This window comes from Calonectris borealis, chromosome 3, assembly GCF_964195595.1.
Source record: "Calonectris borealis chromosome 3, bCalBor7.hap1.2, whole genome shotgun sequence".
NCBI lineage: Eukaryota > Metazoa > Chordata > Aves > Procellariiformes > Procellariidae > Calonectris > Calonectris borealis.
In genome coordinates this window covers 93,374,876-93,399,336 of record NC_134314.1, presented here as the reverse complement: position 1 = coordinate 93,399,336, position 24,461 = coordinate 93,374,876, and the positions used below count along the sequence as shown (strand labels likewise).

At 44.3% G+C, this 24,461-nt stretch overlaps 1 protein-coding gene across 3 annotated transcripts; it reads left to right on the top strand.

Annotated features, from left to right (window-relative positions):
- The first annotated feature begins 1,071 nt into the window (after nucleotides 1-1,071).
- On the top strand, nucleotides 1,072-23,832 carry MRPS18A (mitochondrial ribosomal protein S18A). Of its 3 annotated transcripts, XR_012673115.1 has the most exons (7): nucleotides 1,072-1,241; nucleotides 1,391-1,422; nucleotides 5,089-5,193; nucleotides 12,190-12,313; nucleotides 13,131-13,197; nucleotides 16,499-16,689; nucleotides 23,090-23,162. XR_012673115.1 is itself a non-coding variant. In XM_075146748.1 (6 exons), the coding sequence occupies exons 1-6, from the start codon at nucleotides 1,142-1,144 to the stop codon at nucleotides 23,232-23,234; spliced, it is 573 nt and encodes a 190-aa protein (XP_075002849.1). In that variant the 5' UTR covers nucleotides 1,073-1,141; the 3' UTR covers nucleotides 23,235-23,832. The 3 variants fall into 3 exon arrangements, 2 of the variants coding, with proteins under 2 accessions (XP_075002849.1, XP_075002850.1); XM_075146748.1 differs by lacking the exon at nucleotides 16,499-16,689 and having other exon boundaries at nucleotides 1,073-1,241; nucleotides 23,090-23,832; XM_075146749.1 differs by lacking the exons at nucleotides 5,089-5,193; nucleotides 16,499-16,689 and having other exon boundaries at nucleotides 1,105-1,241; nucleotides 23,090-23,832.
- The last annotated feature ends 629 nt before the right edge of the window (nucleotides 23,833-24,461 follow it).

The following is a 24,461-nucleotide window of genomic DNA, read 5'->3' as shown; positions in this document are numbered from 1 at the left end:
TAAATCCTACGTTTATGTCACAATTTATATTTTACACCACATTTCAGCCAGAAACCCAGAAAAATGTACAGAACATCTTGCATGAGCACTGTTGACCACTGATGGAATAGAACAGCATGAATGTCCATCAATGCACATTACTTCCAAGGTATTTTATCTCACTCCATTGGTTTTGCTTCCTGGATTTTTTTAAAGAGTTGAAATGACAAAGAGAAAGCAAACAAGCACTTGGGGAAACCCCATGAATGACCTTTGCTATCAAGTACAGCTCTTCGTGATGATACAGCATTACCATCTCAAACAAACGGTTTGTTGGTATCTAAAGTCCCAGCTATCTGACACACCCCCTCAACTGGCACCTCTGGACTACCTTCCACCAAAGATAGGTGGAAGAAGCTAAGAGATGAGGCATGCTAAGAAAGATGATGGGAAAAGTCATCTCTCAGCAGCCTACAAGCTGCCCGAGACATGCCAAAGGCAAGCGATATTAAAACAAAAATGGAAAGCATCTAAACTGGACCAACTGGTTACAAGAGTAAGTTTGCAGCCTGGCAACATGCTGCTTCAAATCTTCACCTGTCGAATTACACGAGCCAGTGCAGGAACATGCACTGACTTCAGCATCCCTGGCAGATACAGATCTGAAACAGGCAGATTTGAAACAAGTCCCTTCCCTGCACCCCACAGCTGGCTTGAAACACCCACTAATGCGGAAGTCACCTCAGAGCCCATCCAAACAGAGGAGCCTCTCCACCACATAGTTTAAGCTAAACCACCCCTTGCTCTTCCTCTCACTGGACAGCCAGGAGAGACTCAGAAGCTGTGGCAGGAGTGTAGCTCAGGCCTCCATAACACAAAGCCAGCACTACTTCTAGATTCACCTCCACCCCAAGCTGATACAAGCTCAAAAAAACCCCAAAACAACAACAACAAAAAAACTTAAAACAAACAGACAAACAAACTAAAAAATAAGGAAAACCACCCCAGGGTGAAGATGTTGGGTACGCAAATAACAGCCTCCCGTCTCCTCCTTCCCCTCAGGTGACAGGGGCGTGGGAGAGACGCGCATCAAAATGGCGCCGGCAGAGCCCGCCTTCTCGCCGGCGGAAGCGGGAGTGACGGCAGCGCCGGCGACGGCAAGATGGCGGCGCCCAGCCTGTTGCGCGGGGGGTTGAGGCGGTTGTTCACCGGCCTCTTCGGAAACGGTTGGGCCTCGCCGCCGGCCCGAGCCCTCCGGGAGGGTGAGTCCAGGGGCTGCCCCGCGCCCCGTTGCCTCACCGGCGTCGGGAGAGACGCTTGCATTCACTGTGTTTCACCCTCTCCCGCAAAAAATACTGTTTCTTTTAGGCGGAATGAATCTCATTTTGTCCTCCCATCTCTTTTTTTGCAGTCGTGGAGGTGACTGAAGGCAACACGACCACAGTAAGTCCCTGCACCCCTTTTCCTCAGTAGCTGCCCTTGCCGCAGCTTGTCTCTCCTTCAGTCTCCCGTTGTGTGTGTGTCCGCCTCTCCCCCCCTCCTCTCCCCCCCCCGCCCCAAAGAAAAAAAAAGGGCAAAAGGGTAGCTTCTCTGCCTGAAACACATCCCAGGGTGTGAAGGCAAAACCAAGGTAGGAGTGCATTGCGGTTGCAGGTAAGCCGGATGGAGGGTTTGGCTGCCGAAGGTCAGGATCGTTGCTGGTGACGGGTGCCTCTTGTCAGAGACACACGTGAGCACCAAACCCATCGCTGCAGCTCTGGTAAAGTTGGAAGCCCTGACCAGAGGCATTTGGGACCCAAAATGCAAGAGGCAGTTCTTCAGATGGATTCGTTTCATAAAGTAGTGACACTTAGCATCGTCTTGAGTGTGGGCAGGCACGAAGGAGGTTTGCCCAGTGGCTTTGTCACTTCATCCTGGGCTGGCAACGTGATGTGGCATCCCAGGATGGCTCTGTGCCACGCACGTCGCTTGCCTTTCATCTGTGTTGTGTTTGTTGATCACTGTGTGCCATAGTGACTACAGGTGATACAAAGCTTACATCTTGTAATGCCTTTGGTAAGAAAAAATTTTCAGTGAAAGGGGTATTGTCAAAGGAATACTTTAAATACTAAAGGAAAACTGCTCCTGAAAATAAAACAGAAGTTCTGAAGTAATTGATAAAGAAGAGCATTTTCTCAGCTACAGTTTAAGAGAGGAAGGAAAAGACCAAAGCAGTAGAATTAGAATTTTACTTAACACCGTCTGATCTGTTGCACTTTATCAAGAGAATTGTAACTTTTTAGAAGAAGCACTGAAATTACTGGGGGGGAAAGGAGATTGTATTATTTTGCTCATGTTACATATGCCAGTAGCAATCTATGCCTTGGCTGGAGACAGGTAGCACAGATATTTTGAAATGTGTAAATACAACGAGGAGAGTGGAGTAGCAATTATTTGGGAATAGCTAGAAGACAGTGCACTAAATGCTAATCTATACATACATAAATAATAAGGAGGGGACAGACTTTTTTGCTTCCTAATGAAACAGACAAAATCTGGTTTTTCATGCCTTTGAAAGTTTGAGTTTCCTTCTTGTCGTATTTGTATTAGTGGACATTGTCATGTTTGAAACCTGAGTGGAGCAGGTTACTTATATTTTAGATGTATAATATCAAATAGAATATGGCAGTTAGCAAGATGTCGAAGACCGTCAACAAAAATAAGTTTAAGGTGTAACAGTAGGTGTGATGGAAAGTCTCTTTTTCTTCTCTTCAAGTACCAGACAACTAATCTTTCCCCGTAGACCTGAAGAGAAGAGCTTGCAAGCATGCCCTGAAGTTGTTTTAACCAAAGCAAGGAGGTAGTCTGCACACCAACACGACACACACAGTGTGTCCTACCCAGAATGGCAGAATTTTCTCCTGCCTCCAGAGGTAAAAGTTTATGAATTTCAGAGGACACCCCCGCTGCGTGGCCAGCACAGCATCCTCCCAGCAGAGCAGGCATCACCTGGAACCGGCTCCTCTCGAAGTGAGAGAGCAAACAGGAGTAACGCCGTGGTGCTGTACTTCGCACTCAGTCAGTTTCAAAGGGGATGTAAATTATAATCACAAAGTTCCAATACATTAACTGAGGCTTGAAGTAGAAAAGGTATATATTACAGTAGCAGAGCCCTTTAGAAAAATAATTCTTCCTGGCCATTGTAAAAGCATGAGGGAGATTTGGATATTTCTCCTCTATAATATCCTAGCATCAATCTAGGATCCATCAGTGCCCCTAGGTGAGGAAAATCTTGTAACAAACGGTGTAAATTGACCAACTAAAGGACTGATATGTTTCTCAGCATATCTTCTGGTCACTCCATTTATCCTACCAACTCTATGTCAGTCTTTTCTGAATCCATCTTTCTATGTGTCCTTGCTTTTATCAGTTTTGAAGGAAGTGTTTGACATGAACCAGATGAACAAATCCCAGAGAAATCTGGATTTCATCAGCATATTAAGAATGTAGAGCTCCTATATTCCTTCTTAGTTCTCTAACAGAAGAATAATAACTGAGTGGGTTAACAATATGAAAGTCCTCAGTAGTTGAGGATAATTGCCAAAAACCGTACACTGAAATTTATCTCAAGAAAAATTGATATTGACATAGCATTCTGAATCTTTATTAACTTCCAAGATGGATTACAGTCAAAGTACAGTCTGAGGCCAGACTGGCAAGAATAAGGACCAGATACACCGGCTTCCCAGAAAATAACTTTACCAATGAATAGGAAATTAAATTTTATATTATATATGGCCTATATTTTATAATCACAGTTAGTTTTTTGTTTTGACTGTTCTACTTGTGGGGAAAGGAATCTTACTTAAAAAATGACATTATTCTCTCTCTCTTTGAGGTACTGAGATGCTTGAACTTCAAATAACTTCCCTGTTTCCATTTTGTCATCACTAGATAAGAAATCCATGGTATAAAATAGTTCTGACAGTTCGGCTGGATGCCAGTGTTCCATGCACACTTACAGAAAATGTCATGCTTTTCTCTTCCCAGGTTTTCAGGCACAGAACCTGACATTTCAGTCTAATCAGTCAGCTTTTTTTCTTAAAAGTAACATTGCATTCCACCCAGGATTTCTTTTTAAACTCTCTAGTGCTTGTGCTATTTGAGGCTGTCAGTTGGTGTTCAAAATCTGGTTTTAATCTTAATTTGACCAGAGGAAACTTCCAAAATATTTTGGAGAAAAAAATGGCTTAGTTTTATTGTCTTTTCTGTCCGTTCAGCTGCAATTTGAGATAGCTCTTGCTTCTATTCGTAAGTCCTCAAAAAAAGACAAGTGCACATGTAGGCTTCATATTCCTAACATAACTACATTTAGAAAACAAATTTTTCAAGTTCTTCCCACAGACACATTCTACATCTCTTTGCATGTTACTTTTGAGAAAACTTGAGTGTTAGATGTCACCACTTTGTAGTGACATAGAAAAGTTTATAAAATGATCTCCTAAAGAAATTGTTCAGGGAATTAAACTGGATAAAATATTGATGTATTTAAAAAAAAAAAAAAAAAACAAAACCAACCAAACAAAAAAACTGAAACCCACAGACATCTCCTAACAGTCCTTTCATAAATATAACTTTTGCTCAGAATTTTCTCTGTTGGTGATGTATACTAGCAAGCCCCTGCATGTTTTGGTCCACAACATGCATCTGCTATTCTGTGACATTCTTGTATTGCCAGAAAAAACGTGTTTTAAAGCTTTTGGCTAAAGGGCCACTACAATTTCAAGGTATAGTGGTTCAAAAGAGTACTGCAATAAATGGAATTCAGGTGAATGTGAGAACTTCATGCTAACTGTGAACTAACTTACATTTAGCAGAACATATACAAGAATTTACCAAATGGTTCTCTATGCCCCTTGAGTTTGTTCTTTTCCCCACAGTTCGTGTATATCCAAAGTGCTTGGTATGTCTATACATAAGCAAGTTGAATAATGCAGATACTGTTCCCCTTACGTCTGCGTAATACTGGTCAACATGTTGTGGACTTGAAGAAAAGTATTCCTTAAGTCACAGGTGCAGGTAGAGGCCTAAACTATGCCTGATAATTATATCCTCTGAATTGTTTCCTAGATTGAAGGGAGAATTATAGAGGCTGCTGAAACACCAACTCCTCCAAACCCCTCTGGCCAGTGTCCCATTTGTCGCTGGGACCTGAAGCATAAGTACGATTATGTGGTAAGTTTAATGAAGGAGTGTTCCCCCATCCTCATAGCTAGATAAATATTGCTCTCAGATCTACATACTGTACAACCTGCCCCTCTTGTCTTTTGCTGGGTGTAGTAAAGATAGTTAACTCCATCTCTGCTTCTCCTGGGTGTAACCAGAGCTTCCTGCATAGTAATTGTTTGCATTGGCTGATGGTGTTACTGGGAAAAAGAAGGATGAGCTCCTATCAAATAGGAGGTTTGGAATTATACACATGGCCATCTGATCTGAGAAGGCCATATATCTCTTTTGTGCCCAGCTGCCTTTCAGCATTGCACTGAATCAAACTGGATTGCAACATTTAGTCAATCGATTCAGGTCTGTTCTAACTCCAGAGACACCAAAAGACTTGACTAGAGCAATTATATGTCTTCAAGCACTACAATTTCTCATTGCTCATTGTCCGCTAAGGTAACAACTGTTTTATATAACTTTTAAAACTCTTGATGGGTATGAAGGAGAGCATACGTGTTTACATCCCTTGCAACAGAAAAAATAGGTTTCATTCAAGCTTGTTGCAGGAAATGCTAATGAGAAGTTTATTAACTAATGAGAGGATTACTAACACTGAATGTAGAAGATGGGAGGGAAATGCTGTAATGCTTTAAAACAAAAGCGCAACAGTCAAGAACACTTCAGAATGAGAAGTATGAGGTAGAAAATGCAGAATGTAACTTTACAAGAGGTCATTCAAACACAGCGTTTACAAAAGGACTAAGTGCCCCCTTGCAAGCTAAAAACCCAGTACTGGAATTAGAAAAGAAAAAAACCAGACAGGAACATGCTGTTACTAAGATAAGGCAACAGAAAACTCAGAATAACTTAATGTCAATAGGATTAGGGTGAGAGAGATACAAATGCATCTGGAAGAAAAGAAATCTTTGTGAGGAAGAAAGTCCATTAATGAGAGAAGGGGACTGAAAGCCATGTTGGCTGCAGAATGACCAAGTTGCTCGCATGCAATCCTAGCACACACAGAAAAGAAAAATTATGTTTTAATATCTAGGTAGTAATGTCAAACTTGCAAATGTAAAACAACAGGAAAAAACAGGTACAGAAATAACTTAAGCATTGAATTAGCAGGCCTGGATTGCATGTAGCCCCAAGATCTTAAGGAAATTAGCTAACAAATATATTACTTCACTTGCAGGATGTTTTTTAAAGCGTGAAAAAAAACCTAAGGAATCACCAAATGGTTTGAAAATAGCAAGTGAAATACTAAGTAGTTGAGAGAGGAAGGAGAATGATGCTGATGATTACCACTTGGTAAATCAAACGTTGCAAATTCCAAGTAAAATGGTATCAGCTAGGAGTAAAAACAAATAACCTGTTGGATAGGACTAATTATGACTCATGAATTATGAAGAATATGAGTACAGAAATAGTGCCAGACAAAATACTTTCAATTACTCCAGCCAGGTGAAACAACAGATGTGAGCTGTAAATGAAATATCAGTTTAGTATGTTTCAAAGCCTGTATTGCAGAAATTAAGTTTCTGGGACCTGAGTGTTGTCAGTGATTCTGACTCAGGCTGGATGCAATATTAAACAGTGAAATAAGTTGGGGGAGGGAGGTATTTAGTGTTCTCTGGTCTGGTTTTCCAACAATCTGGGAAAGCTAAAAATACAATGAATTTGCAGATGATAATAAATTAGGAGAAATTGCAAATACCATTAAGGTATGGAAAGTACTACAAAAACAGATCACGTTTGTTTTGTGCTGCCCATGTTTGAATGCAGTGATTTCTTGCAACTCTTTTTTTCTTCATGGTTGCTGAATTGTGTTGTGATCAAAACAGACCAATCACTTACACTGGAAAATACTTTCTTAAGGTTAATATAGTTTTATGTGATTTCTAAATGCAAGGAGTCAACAGCATCATTAAGCTGGGTAATTCTACAGATTCCCAGAAAGCATTCCGCAAGTCATACATTAACAGCTCCAGAGAAACTATAAACGGATGCTCAGGGATGAAATGAGCCATGGGAGCGGATTCAATCTTGGAAATTATTATGTAGACTCACTTTCTACAGTTGTCTGTGGTAGAAGACTCTGTTGCACGTAGAGATAACAGTGCTACCAAGAACCAAAGAAGCAGTTTTAGACAATGTGATGCTGTAGAGTTCCGGGATTAGAAGTAGGCTGTTGGTCCCAACAGACAATGTAAAGCATGAGTCTTAGGTGTGTTTGAAGAGTGAACTAAGATTACGAGTTTTCTTCCACGCTTCAGTTCAGTTTGATTCTTAAATCCTGATTTCTATTGTTCAGTATGGAGGCAAGAGAAAACCAAATGTGAGGAGAGATCCTGCAGCCGGAGTCTTGAGAATCATTGCTGAGATTGTTCCTAAGAAATTGTGGTCCCAAGAGACAAACTAGGAACATGTCCATCCTGGCTGTCATGTAGTTTTTGAATGCATATGCATCTGGCGTATATGTATCAGTACTCCTGCTATAGAGCAGAGGAGAACCTGGACAAAAAGCTAAAGAGGGCAGTGTGAACTGGTATTTCAGAATTGTAGAAGGTTCTTACTTCAGTATTTAGAAGCATTCCTCTGTGGGACTGATGAGAACTAGGAGAAATTTAAGTTCTGGAGTAGACCACCTCTAAGTTCCTTATTCAATGCTTTGTACCAGTCATGGATTTTCAGGTTTCTAAGGTGAATAAAATCTCCCTTTTCTGCACAAAAGCACTCTCTGCTATTTTTCTTTGCTGCAGCAGTGATGAGTAACAGAATCTTGAAATGCTTAAATAATAAAGTGCAGGCATTTAACTGTGTGAGTAATTAGTGGCACAATTTACTCACTGGTGGTTAATTGTCCTAAAAGTCTGTAAATTGAGGACAGCTATTTTTGTTAGAGAGATAGCCTAGTTCATACAGCATAACTTATAATGTGTGCTTGGTAAGAGATCAGAATAGATGGATCACAGTGGTTCCTTTGAGATTGATAAGCTGAGATCAGTCAGCTGCACAGAAGGGAAAGTGTGAGCTTTTTTGCTTGGGACGCTTGTAATTGGACTGAATGAGGCACTATGAAAAGGGAAGCGTTGAATTAGCCCCTGAGGGAGCTGAGTAATATGACCTCATAGGACTTCCCTTTTGTCATGTGCAACCAGCACAGTCTAAAGTAGTGGCATAATGAGTTACTTTGGCTGTCAGAGAACTGGGGGACCAATGTCTCCAAAGTTATTAATCAACTGAACAGGCATTGTGAGCACTAGCAGATCATGATTCCAACCTGCCTCAGCTGTGGTGTGGAGGGCTGTAGTTGTCTTTGCCAGTTCAGTCCTTAGTCTCTGCTAAGGCTCAGGATAACAGAGCCTAACGTATAAATTCCCACAGCTTGTGGTCTGTGTGTGTCTGTCCATTGAAACTGAGACCTCAGTTGATTTTTTTCATATCCATTGGAGATAAAAAATTATTTTGATCGTTGTCAGGATGCAACTGGATTGAAACCTGCAATCCTGTTACGAAATGACTGGAGAATGGTGTACAGCTCCCAGGAATAAGGGAGAAAGGAGAAACTAGACTCTTGTATAACTGGAAGTAATGACTGGCAGACTTGTCTGATACAGCCCAGTAGTAATTTGGCTACACAGACAGAACTCTTTGTGCGGTAAATGAAGGTTTTAATGAATCACATGTAACTAGTCAAGGATCCTGCTTTTCAAAGTGTCTGCAGATATTAAAATGCAGAGATGCCTCTGCGTTTTGGTTGCCATCCATTCACAAGAACGTGCTGTACATAGTGTTTCATTTAGCAAGTTTATCCAGCCCTTTTAAAGGTGAAGGCTAAACTTGTTTTTTGTTTTCCCCCTTATCCACTTCAAACATCATTAGTCTGAGTAGGCAGTAAATATGTCATCTTGCTTTGGCAGCAATTAGGGGAAACCAAACTGCAAGCTTTGCCTATTAGCCCTAGATTAATTCAATCCAAGTTGTTTTCATCAAATCCTGCAGATTACAGGGGTGGGAATCTGGGTCCAGCCTCGTGGGAGCTGTCCAGTGATTAAAGTAAATCCGTGGTTACAGGCTTGGCTGTCCACTAGCACAAAATGTGAATTTCATGGAACATGACGGCACCATGAGAACTTGCCAGACATATTTTTTTCTTTGACTGCTCCACATGCTTGTTCGCTTCCCTCCACAGCTGCCCCATAAAGTTGGCTGTACCTGTCTGCTTTCTCCCTGTGGTAAGATGCATCTGTGCGAGTACTCTGGGAGAGGCACCTGGCCTGTTAGCTGTGCGGATCTTCAGAAATGGACAAACCTTCTGTCGAGTGTGCAGCATTTTAAGCTGAACGGCGTGAGTGTAATTTGGAGCTGCAGCGGCTCAGACATAGATGATTTCAGTTAAGAAATGACAGCCACACAAGGGTGTTGGTCAGTTGGTGACACTGTTGGTCAGAGATGATAACAGAGAACGGATTTTCCTGATTTTTTCCACAGGGCTAAAAAGAAAGACTTTGCTTCCCACCTCCCCCCTTTGAATGGAAACACTTGATAACAAGCCTGTGACTCCATGAGGCGTGGTGGTAATATGAGAAATCACTTGGACCACACACACCCTTCACAAGAGCCTGTGGCCTACTTAGGCTTTCACGGCTGCAAAGACTGGAACAGTCTCAAACTTGCCATCAGCTCCTTTTTTCTTCTTCCCCACAGAGTAATGTAGCAGGCTAGTTGAAAAGTCTAGAAAGTTTTTCGCTTTCTAGACACTTGGAGCTGAATAGCCCGTTTTCACTTAGGGAAGTGATATGTTTGTGCTAAATGGCAAATTGAGCTGTTGGTGATTTGGAGAACTGGATGGCTAAAGGAGAGGAAAAAAGGGGATGGAGTCTTGCTCTAGTTTCCTGAATCCAATCCAGTGCATTTCAGGAGTGGCCGAAAGTCAGTGCCCTTGGACTGTTTGGCTGGCCTCCGTCCAGTTTCCACCAACGCAGCTGGCACCAACTGGTCCCCTGGTTACTGTTCTCATTGGCAAGGCCATGGGTTAGCTGGGCTGAGGACACTTCACTTCCGTTTTAACCATAGATGGCCTCTCAGGAGCTTGCTGCTAGTTGCTCAGCTGTGCTTTTCTTGTTCTTTGGATACAACATCACTCGGTATGGTGGTTGATGTCATTTTGTGTCAGTGACAAGTTGCCTAACCTGCCGTGTTTTCAAAGGAGCTGGATATGAAAATCAGTCTGAACACATTCATTGTAGACAAGTGGAGGTAGAAAGGAAGCCAGATAAGGGAAGAGGGAAATTGTGCGTCATGATAATAGTAGTGAGGGTGGGATTGAAGGCGGGGAGGGGGAAGGACAAAAACAAACCACAAAAACCCAAAACAAACAAAAAACCTCTAAATTTTGACTGCAACACTTGTATGACAGCATCTGTCAGAATTGGTCATTACCAGAAAGCCATACTGAATTCCAGCAGTCCCCTTCAGGGCTGAGCTGGTCTTGTGCAGTGGAGTGGATGTATAATTCCTAGATAGCTAGGTTTTCTGAATGTTCATTTTATATCCACTTGTGATTGTTTGCTTTTGCAAGGGCAGTAAACGAAGCTAGGAATGCTCCAGGGAGCTCTTTGTAAAAGAGCAAAGATAGGGGGATGGGAGCAGGTCTGCGAATCTGTGAACAACAGGCAGAGTCCGGATCACCCAATGTGAAAAGCAACAAGCACTCTTTGTTCTCATCTGTTGCCGTAGACATGGGGACATGGCGGGTGTGAAGTGCTGATGTACCTGGTTTGAATTCTCGTTCTGTCAGGGTGCTCGCTGGCAGGTCCCTTGCAGCCTTCCGGCAGCCTCCATGTGGTCCAGCTACCTCAACTATTAACATGTTTATAACAGCAGTGGAGAAGTAAACTCTCAACTAGCAACAAGTCCATCAACAGAAAAAACAAGCAGAGAGTCTCCAGAGGCCCTTTGGGCCAACTTATACTGGCGTCAGCATGTCAAGGGTACCTGCCTATATTGGTCTGAGGGGTACATTTGCAGTGGTGCTGTGTGTGGAAATGGAGAGCATGTATTTAAATACTGGGCTGTTGTACTGTGTACAGTTAATGGGACACTCGTGCAACAGCTGTTGCTGCTGTGTTTAAAAATTTGTCATTCCAGCTCTGTGATACTATCTGATCCTAGAGATCCCTTTAATTTTGTTTTTGTTAAGAGTGCTTTACGTTTCTAGAGCTCTTAATTGGAAAGGTCAACAGCAGTGTAATCTGAATGATTCTTGTATCACGGATGAACCCTCGGTATGCTCCGAGTGCTCCTTCCACGCAGCATGGCTGTAACAGCTCCACCTCATACACGCACAGTCAAAGGAATGAAGGCACCAATTTATCCTAGTAGGTCTTTCTCATCAGCACACGTTCTTTTCTTACAAAAAGCTTCTTCATGCGAGATCTTGGATCATTTCCCTGCTCCCCAGCCCTCCAGAGAGACATGAGGGAAGTTCCACCATGGGAAACTGGATAAAAGTTTGAGGAGTAGATAGCAGAGAACAATCCTGCTCTGAGGGAACAAGGAGGGGGCCAGAGGTGATCTAACATATCTGTGACCTTTAGGATAGCAGCTGTGATAGCAGCATTTCAAGTTGTGTAAACACTATCCATCTGTAGGTCTTGTGTAACTGTGCCTGAGTACCTAGGACACTTTATCTTAGCCAGAATCTTGGAGCAAGTGACAGTGAAGTAGCAAGGATTGCAGCTGACATCATGTGTTTACACTAGTGAAGTCAGGGGAAGACTCAGACCATCTGAGTGACCTTACTGAGCTAAGCTGGCAGGCGGAGTGACGGCAAGCAAAAGCCACTTCTTGTCAGGCTGCAGCCAAAATGCGTAGGAAGGAATCATTGTTTTGTTTTGCTTTGTTTTGAGTTCTGTACACAGCATGAGGGTCAGCACAACACCTAAGAATCACAGCAATTGAAGTAGCTGTAGCACTGTTGGTTTTGCCCTTCTCTTGCTCTCTCAGGATGTCTTGCTGCTGAGTCAGTTTATCCGTTCTGATGGAGGGATGCTGCCACGAAGGATCACAGGCCTCTGTTTGGAGGAGCACAAGAAGATTGCTGTCTGTGTGCAGATGGCTCACCGTGCAGGTACCTAGCCTCCTCCTAAGACAACCCCTTACTGTGGGGTACCCACAGAACCCCTTGAGAGGGGTCTCCCACCCAACTAGTATAGGTCAATGAGATGTCATTGTCCAGTCACCCAGCAAACTCGTTATGGTCCAAGTGCTGGGACAGGATGATGGACCAGAGACTACTTGTTCGCTTTCTATGTGTCTTGGCTTCTGCCTTGGCAGCAGACATTTATCCCTGTAGATGAGTCTACTGTTGCAGAAAGATCTGGGAAGTGGCTCAGTCTCTAGTAACTAATGATTAAATACCAGCTTCTGAAATTACTTGATTTAGCAAAAGCTTGACCTACCTTGTTAATAACACGCACCTGTCTACCATCTGCCATGTGAAGACTTTTTGCTTTACTCTGAGAGTGGGACCCAGGTTGACACAGTCAGAGTGTTGTGCTGATCTTTATGCCTGGTACCTGAGTTATATCCAAGTTAAATGGACTGAGAATTTTAATAGTCAGATTTTCATCCTGGAGATAGAATCTGATTGGAGACCAGTGCCCTATGCCCTCTCAAAAAGCCTCTTCAATGAGCCCAAGTGGCTGTGTCTTTGGTGTGTATTTCCTCTCTCTACCAAGCAGAACCTCCTAGCTTCTCTTTGGCTGGGGTGCAGGTTCAGCAATGACTAAAGATAAAATACCCTTTCTGCTATACTTGAGTTTTTGCTGTGCTGTCCCAGTAGGGATCTGGATTGCCTGGATTACGAGGTGTAATGTAACTTCTGGATGCTATAGAGGCAAGGAGGCACTGCAAAATATTCTCACGCCTTTCTTTTTCTGTTTCAGGTTTGTTGCCAAACCACAGGCCTCCACTTCCTGAAGGGCATATTCCCAAGAAACCCAAGCTTAACAGGTGAATAGTCTTGTCTTTCCACATGTCTTTTTTTCAGGAACAGATTGGAAGAGGAAAAGCAGTTCCTTATAACTGGGTAAATCATGCCTCAGGCAACAGGGCTCATAAAGAGTACCCATAGCATTTTGGAGAAGGAAGGGCTGTCACAATATTCTCTTGTCAGTCTTCTAAGGACAAACCACATCTCATTCAAACCATTTATCCACAGAGGATTAAAACTGCCATGCATGTTAGTCTGCCCTCCCTTCCTCAGCTGCACTCACTTCCTCATCACTAACACTCAGTAGGGCAGTCACAGGAGGATGCCACAGGGATGGAGTCACAGCATCAGAGAGTAGTTGAGGTTGGAAGGGGCCTTTGGAGATCGTCTAGTCCAAGCCTCCTGCTCAAGCAGGGTCACCTAGAGCAGGTTACTCAGGACTATGTCCAGTCAGGTTTTGAATATCTCCAAGGATGGACCTTCCACAGTTTCTCTGGGCAGCTTGTTCCAAAGAACCACCCTCATAGTGAGACAGTGTTTTCTTACATTCAGACAGAATTTCTTGTGTTTCAGTTTGTGCCCATTGCCTCTTGTCCTGTCACTGGGCACCACTGGGAAGAACCTGGTCCCGTCTTCTTTACTCCCTCCCTTCAGGTATTTATAAACATTGGTAAGACCCTCCCTGAGCCTTCTTTTCTCCAGGCTGAGTCATCCCTTCTCTCCTAGGCTTTTAGTGCCTGGCCTCCAACAGCAGGAGGGTGCCCAGGAGGGGTACTAGCAGTGAGTGGGGGGCTGAGCAGCCAGCAAGGGCCCATCACAAGCCTGTTCCCCTCTGCCCCATCCCCGTTTCCCCCAGTCAGCGATTTAACCTCCGCCTGCCCTTCCTGTGCAACAGGCTCTCTTCCCCCTCCCCAGCCTGAATGGCCCCTGGCCTTTGGTGGGCGAAGGGGAAGCCTGCGGCCGCCTCCTGTGCTGTGCTGGGCACTCGGAGGTGCTAATCCCCTGTTTATGACCTCACACTCTGTTTCCATGGGGATGTCAGAGCGGTTTATGAACCTCGCATTAGCAAGCGTGGGGTTACCAGAGGCCATGGGGCTGTTGCTGGGAGAGCTTAGGCTGCAGGGCTGGGGGCAGCCAGAGACTCCTGCATTTCAGGTCTGACTCTCTGCAGCGGAGATTTGAGCTCTTAGAAATGTCCCGTGGATACTGGCAGGCTGCACACTGGGTATCAGTGAGGATCAGATTAGAGGACTCTCCATTTGATGCAGCCCTGTAGCCATCAGATACTTCAACTCTGAAAACCTCTTCTTTCCTGTGCCGTACAAGTCTTCGGGATTCTTTAGTAGCTGTGTCTATCTAGCAGTTGTGGGGTGGAGCACATTATCTAGTTAGCATTCACATAGCAACCCCGCATAGCAGGTTGAGACAGGAAATGGTAAATCCTGTATCTTGCTGGAATCACACCAGGACTCCAGATCTAATGCCTCGACTCTTATAAATTGTTCCATAGACTTTTAGTGAGAACAAAGAATGGATACCTCCAGATACATTCTATATGCAAGTAGGTGTGCTACACCTCTAAAATTAAGAGATTTAAATTGGAGATTAGTATCCAAGCCCTCCCTATTGCATTGCTAGTCCCTCCCTACACCACCCTTGTTTTTTATCTCCCAGCAAGGGAACGTAGCAAGCAGGGTGGAAGCAGAGTTTAGAAAAAGAGAGCAGAGCTGTTGCTGAGGAGATGGAACAGCATTGAAATAGGCAGGCTTTGGGGTCTGGGTGAAGATAAGAGAATGGGATCAAGAAATTGGGTTGAAAGTTTCGGCGGTGGGGCTGGAAGTAACCAAGTGAGTCCCAGAGCCAGCATAAGGCTGCAGGGGTACTTTAGGAGTGCTCCCTTGGTCCCTCACGATATTGTCTTCTCAGCCTGCTGGAAGGGGAAAGCTCTGCATATTGGAGCCTTGCAAAATCTTGGCCATTGCGGTTCTGTGAGAGTTTTGACTGTGCATACCCGCACCTGCGCTTCCTGCATTGCTCTCTGGAACAGTAGATGGCACCACATAAGTCATGAGATATAAATTGCTTCCTTCCTCTAGCCTGAAGGGAGGACTGAAGGGTACCCACATGCTGAAGACATTCAGCCAGTACTTATTTTGGGAAGGAAGCCAGAGCTATTACCAAGTTTCCCACATAAATGACTTGTCCAAGCTTACCTTGTCTTTGCCTCTGTACTTGTTTCTAAACCTTTCTGTAAGTCCGTAGTAATTTGGGAAGCACTCAACCACTGGTGCTGCCAAATGCAAGTGAGCTGGCAGGGGAGGACAGGGGCAGAATTGGGCTGGGACTTTTGAGTGGAACAAGCTGCCTTGTTCAGTGCCATGAGAACATGACCAGGTCATCCTCTAATCCTGTCTGGTGTAACATCAGGGCTGCGCACCTAACTCAGCCTGTCCTTTCACTGCGTTTGTGTCTGCTGGGTTTTTAAGTGTCAGTCCATGATGTACAGAGATCCTATCATAGCAGGCAGTACATTGCACAGTTAAGTGATATATTTTCCAAATCCTTGAGCTTCAGCTCTTCTTGAGATCACTGTATTGCCTGTTCTAGTCATCTTCACCTCTCTGCTTAAATAAGAGGTAACAGTGCCTTTTTGCACTGCTACTGTAGCCCTGGGAATGCCAATGAGGAAAAACTGAGGTGCCCCATAATACGCTTGGGCCCTTTGTTAAAGCTCTTCCAAGACAGGAACACAAGTAATGTACCTTCCTTAATATCAGTTTAACCAGCCCTTGTGCTCCCCAGCTCTGCCTGCAGTGATGGCTTTTTCCGTGCTCTGCCAGTGGGTCTACTCTGACTGTTGTGTTGAAATACGCTCTTCTGCACCCCATCCCCTCCAAAATAACACTCACCAGCCACACTTCAGGAGCAGGCTGAAGTGCCCATGTTGTAGATGCTGGAGCTATTGAATTGCCACCAGCTGCTTGAGGGTCTTTTAACCTGATCTGTGAAGGAACCAGGGTTCCTGGCACAGCAGCTTGCCCATTGCTGTGCACTGATGCTTGCAGAGCTGAAAGAGGCATCACTTGCGTGGCTCTGCAGCATCTGGTCCTCCTTGTTCAAAAGAAGGTAGTCATGGGGAAACAAGCCAGCAAACAAAGACGGAGACAAACTTGTGTCAGGGCTGCAAACTGAGATGGATAGTTCTCACAGGTGGGCTAGTAGTATCCAGTATACTGAGAATTTAGTCCATTCCCAGTCACATGTCCTCTGTTCCTGCTGTCTCTCCCCCTCGCTCATCTGCACTTATTCTCTTGCCATCAGGAGCTTGCACTGCACATGGAAGAAAGCCTTGCATACAGAAGACAGTTCCTGCTGTACTGTTCTAAAATAGGAGGATTCAAGATGAAAAGAATAGACAGAGCATCATAGAGGCATATAATCCGTCTCAAGACTGTTACAATAAGCTTTGCCCTGGTGAAGGACAGCATTTCTCTGAGTTTTATCTTAGCGAGGTGGGGATTGGTCTCTTCTCCCAAGTAACTAGCGATAGGACGAGAGGAAATGGCCTGAAGTTGCGCCAAGGGAGGTTTAGATTGGACATTAGGAGAAATTTCTTTACTGAAAGAGTGGTCAGGCCTTGGAACAGGCTGCCCAGGGAAGTGGTTGAGTCACCATCCCTGGAAGTATTTAAAAGACGCGTAGATGAGGCGCTTAGGGACATGGTGTAGTGGGCATGGTGGTGTTGGGTTGACGGTTGGACTCGATGATCTTAGAGGTCTTTTCCAACCTTAATATTAGATTCTATGATTCTACTTCTGTGTGCTCACCCCTTCTGCCCTAAAATTCCTCTCATTGCCCCCCTGTAAGCAGTCTGTTGTCTAACTCTTCATTCTGAATTGAGAAATCTTTCACTTTTTTAAAGGAGGGACTTCTAAGAAGTCACTGTCTACTCCAGATGTTGCCCCACATACTTCTATGAGAATTCCTACTATCTGGGGACAGAAAATCTTACGCTGAGCTGAAAAGTTTTTGCTGATGGAAGAGCTCTTGACATTAGACTATACCATCAGCTGCTAGAGTGACAGGACCAAGATGAAAGCCCAAGATAACCTTAGGGACTGATTCTATTCACACCACCTGAGATTGAAGGAGATTCATTGTGGGGAGTGTAACTTGGAAGTGGGAGTCAGAGCCCAGCACCTCTATCATAATACAGACTTGAGCATTCACTTTCTGCATGTAGACTCTGTGGATGTTCCGTAGACTCAGAGCAGCAACCCCTGCCTGGCAGAAGTCTGGCAGATTACTTCATTTGGATGAGCAGTCCCTTTCATTTTTCTCCAGTCTTGCAAAGTTCTGGCTGATGTTCCCTTTGGCCAGGCTTCTTCCAAGGTTGTGTCAGTATTTTTGAGAGCAGCTTCATCTGCTGCCGAAAAAGGGACAAACCAGCCTGATGAAAAACTGCTTTGTCTCTGCTCTTTGCCCCTGAGATGATGTACCGGCCAGCTGCATAGGAGGAGCTCTGTGGCTCCTGGGCAAAGGTGCTAAGGAAGTACATAAAGAAGAGCTGAGGAGTGTTAATGTATACTTTTGAGAGCACCAGAAAAGCTGCTCCTCAGCTTTTCCTTGGCTGCACTTGTGGCTATCTTGGCCAGAATGTTTGGCCTATGTCACGGTCACCCTGTTTAAAGTGAGCCTGCTTCAAATACAAAGTATCTGGCATGCACTGGCTATCACCTAGCTGAGATTAAAATGTAACATGCCACCTTATGGAACTGTCAGCAAACTATCTTATTTTAACAAAGGTCAGGGGTACTGCCCTGCCGTTGATCTAGTGATGTGAAGTGTGGATTTATCATCCAGAATGCCTCTGCCTGCTCTGCCCCTCCAGAAGGTGCTCTTCCGGTGCTTACTCAATTACGTTTTCCAAAAAGCAGAATCCCTGCTCTATTTTCTGAAGTGGTTTTATTGTCTTCATTGTACAAACGTTGGACATTCCCTCCTACATGCCCCAGATTTCTCTGCAGAGAGGTAAGAATTTCCCTGCTTTGCACTGGGTCACTTGGCAGCTGGCTTCCCCCTACCCACCCCATCTCCTGATCCTGTTTCTACTACTGGAATGCGAGAGGAAGAGCAGAATGCTTTGGGAAGTAGTGGCCTGCAGATCGCGCCTTGTTCTTGGTCATCCAACTGTCTAGCACAGTATGGGATCACCCATCCAGGATGTAATGGAATGTAGAGGAGGAGATTGGGAACTGCAGAAGAAGGTATAATGTGAAAGTGAAATGCCAGTTTGAGCCAAGCTGTGTGGTCCTGGGGTGGTAGGTGAGAACACCTTATGGTCAGAATTCAACTGGTGAGCATTCCACAGCTCTCTCTTCTACCCCCTGCAGTTGGGACACTGTCCCAGTGAAACTTACCATGATATTTCTCATTTTTTGGACTTTAGTTCTTTGCCTTTTTGCTTTCTGCCTGATTTGTTTTTGACAGCGATAGCTCATGAATGTTATCATTTAACTGCTTTACTAGCTATGGGTGCTTTTGAAGAAATATGGCCATTGGAGTATCCACATCATCCATAAACTTTTGAGTCTACTCTCATCCCCTTCTCTTCCGTATCATTTGCCTGCAGAACTTGGACATGGAAAACCAATGAAGTTTACCCCCCATCAATGCAGAATTACTCCCTACATTCATTTTCTCATGTTTGGTGCAGTCTGGGGCTTTCACTGTTTCCAAGGGATGATTCCACAAGCAAATTTGTCTTGCAGCCAAGGCTTGTTCCCTCATCCTCAACCTGAATTCTCCCTTTCATAACTTCCTGCTGTTATTTCTGCATCCATTTGTGCTCCAGCCTGGCATGTTCCAGTTAAGTGCTGCAGAAACAAAATATTTTCACTAGCCCATGAGGCCGAGGAAATTCTCAGGGATTTCATCAGCACTGTGCAGAGTGACAGACTGTTCTTATATTCCAGATTCATGTGTGTGCAGGCCACCACACACCAGAACCATTTGGGAAATGGTCAAGCACAGCAGCTGCAGGTCAAAATTCTGTGCTTGCTTTCAGGAATGGAAACCTGAATAGCTCAGCAGTTTTCTTTCCAGCATGGAAGTTGTCGCATGGATATTGTGGGCTAACACTCTATCCAGAACAGTCACTGAGTTCAGGCCAGCACTTAGATGCTCTCTTAATGTGAATATAGCACTCATTTTCTTCTGGCAGGTCCAAGGTTAAAGCACAACACTGTGATGTTGTTCCCCTTCCAAAAGGACTAAGGGATGTCACAGGTTCCCTAAGCCTGGGCTCTGTCAGCAAGAGGTGCTGTAGATTATGGAGTACTTGATTTTGAGTGCTCAGCTGCCACTCCATTTTCAGCTTCCTACTGGAAGAACAGAACTTGGCACAGATAATATCTAAGTCAGTTCCTCTTCCATCACCCGAACTGAAGAAGTTGCTATGTGTTAGGAAAGAGGCAGGTTCCATATGAACTCCTCATGAATTACAAAGTTCTTAGGCTCTGTGGACACCTCTTGTCCCTGGGAGCAGAATCTGATTTCACTGCTATCAGCATTTCACTCCAGCAGCATGTGGTTTCTCTCATCTGCATGGAAACTGTGCTGTGCATAGCATGTGAATTCAAAAGCAAAGAGCCAGAGCGGCTGCAGGTGAGCAAAGCCAAGAGGTGTCATGGGAAGGGATGTGGCAGGGAGGAGGCAGTCTTGCCAGCACTTTGATCGAGTGCTTCCTGCAGTCTGTAGCCCTCTGCCTTCTGCTCTTAATGCAAACAAAAGCCAGACTGAAAAAGTTCAGTGAGGGTTCAGAAGTTCAGCCTTGAACTGTACCAACATGGCCTTTGCTTGGGCTGCCTGCAGGACTGCAGTTGCCCCATGGGTAGGTCATTTCCCTTACCCAGCACATCGAAGCCCTGTGCCTACTCCTAGGCGTTAAGTGGCAGCCTCCGAGTGGGAAGGCTTTGGGGCCCTCCTGCTCACTGAATAAAATCCATAAAAACGGACTTCCACGTGCCACAGAGATTTTAGGCAATTGTAATGACTGCAGGTGACTAACCACAGTTGTTTCCATCCTGTTTATATCTTGCCTTTTCCCATCGGGGAAATCCCACCAGGATTCCCGTCATGCTTTATCCAAACTACTCATTCGTGCAGCTGGAGTCTAGGGATTCTGGTTGTTGACCAAGATAGTACCATACGCAAGGGGGCAAGCTGAGCCCCAAGGTGAGTTGCCAATCCCCGAGACTGGCAGTTCTGTCCCCCTTTGTCCAGAGAGAGAGCTCTGCACACTGAGATAACAGGTTAGGAGACTGTGGACCAGCTGCATTTGGCATCCACATGGAGGCTCTGTCCTGACAACCCTCAACTGGTTGAGAAAATTCAGACCATCTGCCAGTGTGTGTTTGTAGGTTATTGGAAAAACTCCCCAAGACAAACCGTGTGGTTGGATACAATGGAAAGTTGGGTGACTTGGCTAGAAAAGGGGGTACGCTACCTTACATGCTCAGCAGAGTTTGCAGAAAAGTCCTGTGTGCTGGGCTTTGAAACTCTCATGTGTGAGTTCTGTGGATTGTTTTTACTCTCAGCAAAAAAAAAAAATCTGTCTGTGAAACAGTAGGAACTGGAGTTAGTCAAAGAGGAAAAGGAACTTTGTAGACTGACTGCTCCCAGGCATCAGGCTTTTGCCACTGCTGAATCAAGGTAAAAAAAAAAAAAAAGAGGCAGCAAACAAAATAGGACAAGTTTGAGTTCGGGACAAAGCAAGTATTAAAAGCGCTAAAAGCAAATGTGCTCCAGGAAGGGAAAGCGTCCAAATGTCTGTTTCAGCTAACAATGAAAAGCCCCAGCCTGCAGTCCCCAAAGGAAGCCAAAAGCCTGGACCAGAGGGCTGGATTAGACCTGCTCAAAAGAGAAACAACAAAAGCTTTAAAATCAGGCCATTACTAAATCCTCCTTCCTATGCAGAATTGGGGTGTGCACTTCCAGCCCCCACACAGAAACAGAGGGATTTCTTAAAAAGCCACTGTCTGTCTAAACCTGCACACAGCATTGATGCGTATCTCACATTCACACATACACTTCTCTCCCAGTGAGATCATTTATTATCACGGGAGCACTTTCCCGTAAGCGTGTGGACACGTGACCAGAACTGCACTTGGCACACTGATGCATTAAAACAATTTGGGATTTTTTTCCTCCTTTGCTATAAGTGCAGTCTTGCGATATCAAAACTTGTGCTACAGACCTCCCCCTGCAGCAAGGGGAATGTGAAAAGAAGGACCTAGCCCCACGTGCCCGTCAAATACCCCTACAGCTGCTTCTGCCTTGCCATGGTTCTTTGCCAGATTCCGAACCGGGGACCTGTGTTTGGACTCTCTGAACTCCCCTTGCATGTGAAATTAGAGACAGGAGGGTCTCTCCTACTTCCTGTCCTGATGTTGTTATGTAAGGGATTCCACTAATGCACTAGCATAACATTAAAGGTCAAAAGGGACTAATTTAATGCACGCATAGGAGAACAAGTGGCTAGATCTTGCTCTACGCTGTCTCCCAAATCCCTCCTGCTGTTGCTTCTAGGTGTCTTAACTATCATAAACTCCTCAAAGCAAAAGCAAAGCATTTTGGGAGTGGCTCCATTTCAGTGGCAGGAACCTCCAGATGCAATTAATTTTTCAATTTGTGCTGTTCAGGATTGCTGAGGAAGAGAAGTGCTAGGAAAATGGGCTGCTGTTATACAGTCTGTAGCTGCCTGGCATTGCAAGCTTTCTTTATAGTTCTCAGGAATGTGCCAGATGCCTTCAAACAAATGCATTACATGGTCTCTGTCCAAAGTTCTTAATATCTCAAGTTTGCACAATGCAAATAAAAGGTAACAAAGCTGTTTGGGGAGAGGATGACTGATTGAGGTTACATTAAGACCATGGGATTACTCAACGGAGGCATGCAAACATCGCTGGACAAAGTTTATCAGTCTGTTCCAAATTCTAATTTGTTGGAGCATTGTTTGTGCAGATTATGCTAGCGTTTTACTTTGGATCTTTATTGTCTGAAAAGACTCCTCTTTCTCTAAGGACCTCTATTCCCCTCTCTACTGGTAGCAAAAGATTTAAAGCCTAACAAAACTCCAGGCCACCCAGCCACAGGGTAAGATTTCCAGTAACTGATTCTAGATCTGAAATCCCCCGCCTGTTTGCAAAGCCAAGTCTAAAACTTCAAATGGTAAAAAGCAGAGGATATTTGCCAGACGTTGGTCTTCACAGAGATTTGTAGTTGTGAAGATAATTCCGTTCTAGTACCTCTTACATTGTAGGTTCTGACTTTCTGCACCAACAAGCTGCAATGGTATTGTACAGAGAATACTAAAGCAAATTTGGACATATGAAAATACAAGACTAGGCCAGAAACCCATCCCATGCAGAAGAAATAACTGATTATCCTCTGAAAGTAAACGAATCCCTTTTTAGAGACTTTATTTCTCATGGAGTTTAGACTTTGTCATTAGTTTACCTTATTGAGGCTGGCTATTGAAATAACACCTCCCATAGAGGCTGGATGCATTCAGTCTTGGAATTAGTTGCAATGAAGGGATTTGGCACTCCACTTTAGCTACAGGTGGACAACTTGCCAGCAGCCTGGAGACTACACCTGATTTGTTTTGTGACACGGAAGTCAAGCAGGTGCCAGTGGGTTCAGTACAGAGCTGCAGCTTAGAAGTTCCAAAACAAACAAAAATTCCTTTCCAGTGGTCCCTTCTGAATTGAGGGAGCTCTGCTCACCATTATTCCTTTTAATAAAGAGGCACGTGGGGAGGCAAAGTCTACAGTGACTGCTCCTGCTTCAGCTGGAACCTCTTCTCAGTGATCAGTCTCAAACTGAAATGTGTTTGTGTTATTTTGACAGGTATCTGACCCGCTGGTCCATTAGATCTGCAAAGCCCATCTGGAGGAGGGGCCCCAAGTGGTGCAAAAAACCCATGCCGGTCGGACACCCTTTGCTGAAGGATAATGTCAAATATACACACAAGCCTCTCTATTTAAACCACTAGTGGCCAGAACTGGCATAGTCAGTAAGCACAGCTGTTTTCCACTGTTCTGCTTTTTTGGCAAGTTTGTCAGTATCTCCAATTTTCTTATTCCAAAACTGTCATTAGTACTCTATATTGTCTCCAATGAATGAGCTGTGATCTGCTTCTCTAGGAGAATGCAAGATTCAGCAAAGTTCAGAATGATTTGGAGAAAGCAGGGGGCAAAGACTTTTACCTCAAAGCCAGAAAGGATCTGAAGGCTTTTGTTTCATTATGGTCCATGACTGGATTTGGAAAAGGATGTTTCCTTCTTTTTCCAGCAAGGAATGGTGATTCCCCATTAATGTGTGTTTCAACTCAGATTTGCCTCATTTGGGCTTTTGTACCTGTGATACTGGTGGAAGAAAAAGACTCGTGCAGCACTACGTTTCCTTGGCAGTAACAGAAATTGTTAATGACTACTGAAATGAATTTTTTTTATAATCTACTGTGCATAATTTGCAGCAGAACACCTGTGGCAGTGGCAGACAGGCATTGTGTGTCTTACATGTCCCCTTAAGGATTCCTGGCTTGTGCTTCATTCCTGGATCTAGCAAATACAGAATGTTGACACCCTTGATGACTTGGCCTGTTTTTTTCCCCTTGCAAATACATTTGCCATAAGTCTTCCGTGTCAGTGATATGGCTGCTTCCTGGGATAGTTTGGGGCTGATAGATATGCATAATTTTCCATCCTGTAACTAAAAGGTGGCACCATTTCTCTCCCTGTACAGTACATGTATGTACCTTCCACCTATTGACCACTGCTACTTGAGAAGTGCTACTTACGGGCCTGGTATGAAAGGCTCATTACATTTATCAGGGTCATTATTGCTTTGGCTCCATTTCTTTGATACTTATCTGGGGGCTACAAATCAACACAGCTTTTTTATATACTACTGTGCCACTTAACCTTGTACTGCTTTCATCAGAATCATCTGCTAATACCTATCAGCATGGACAGGAACAAAAGGTAAGGATAAAAACCCATATTACCCAGGAAATCAAATTAGATTATAATGGTTCTTTCTAGCCTTACTTTGTGAAATGGAAGCCGTACATTCAGCCCCTTGAGCTGGCCAAGATCTTTTTGCTTTGGGAGACAGAGCCAAGACTTCATTAACTATACTGAGAGAAAATCTTTCGCTGACCGTCTCTATTTTGTGAAGCTTTGAAACCTACAGCCCTTCAGAAAGGAAAAGATTTTTC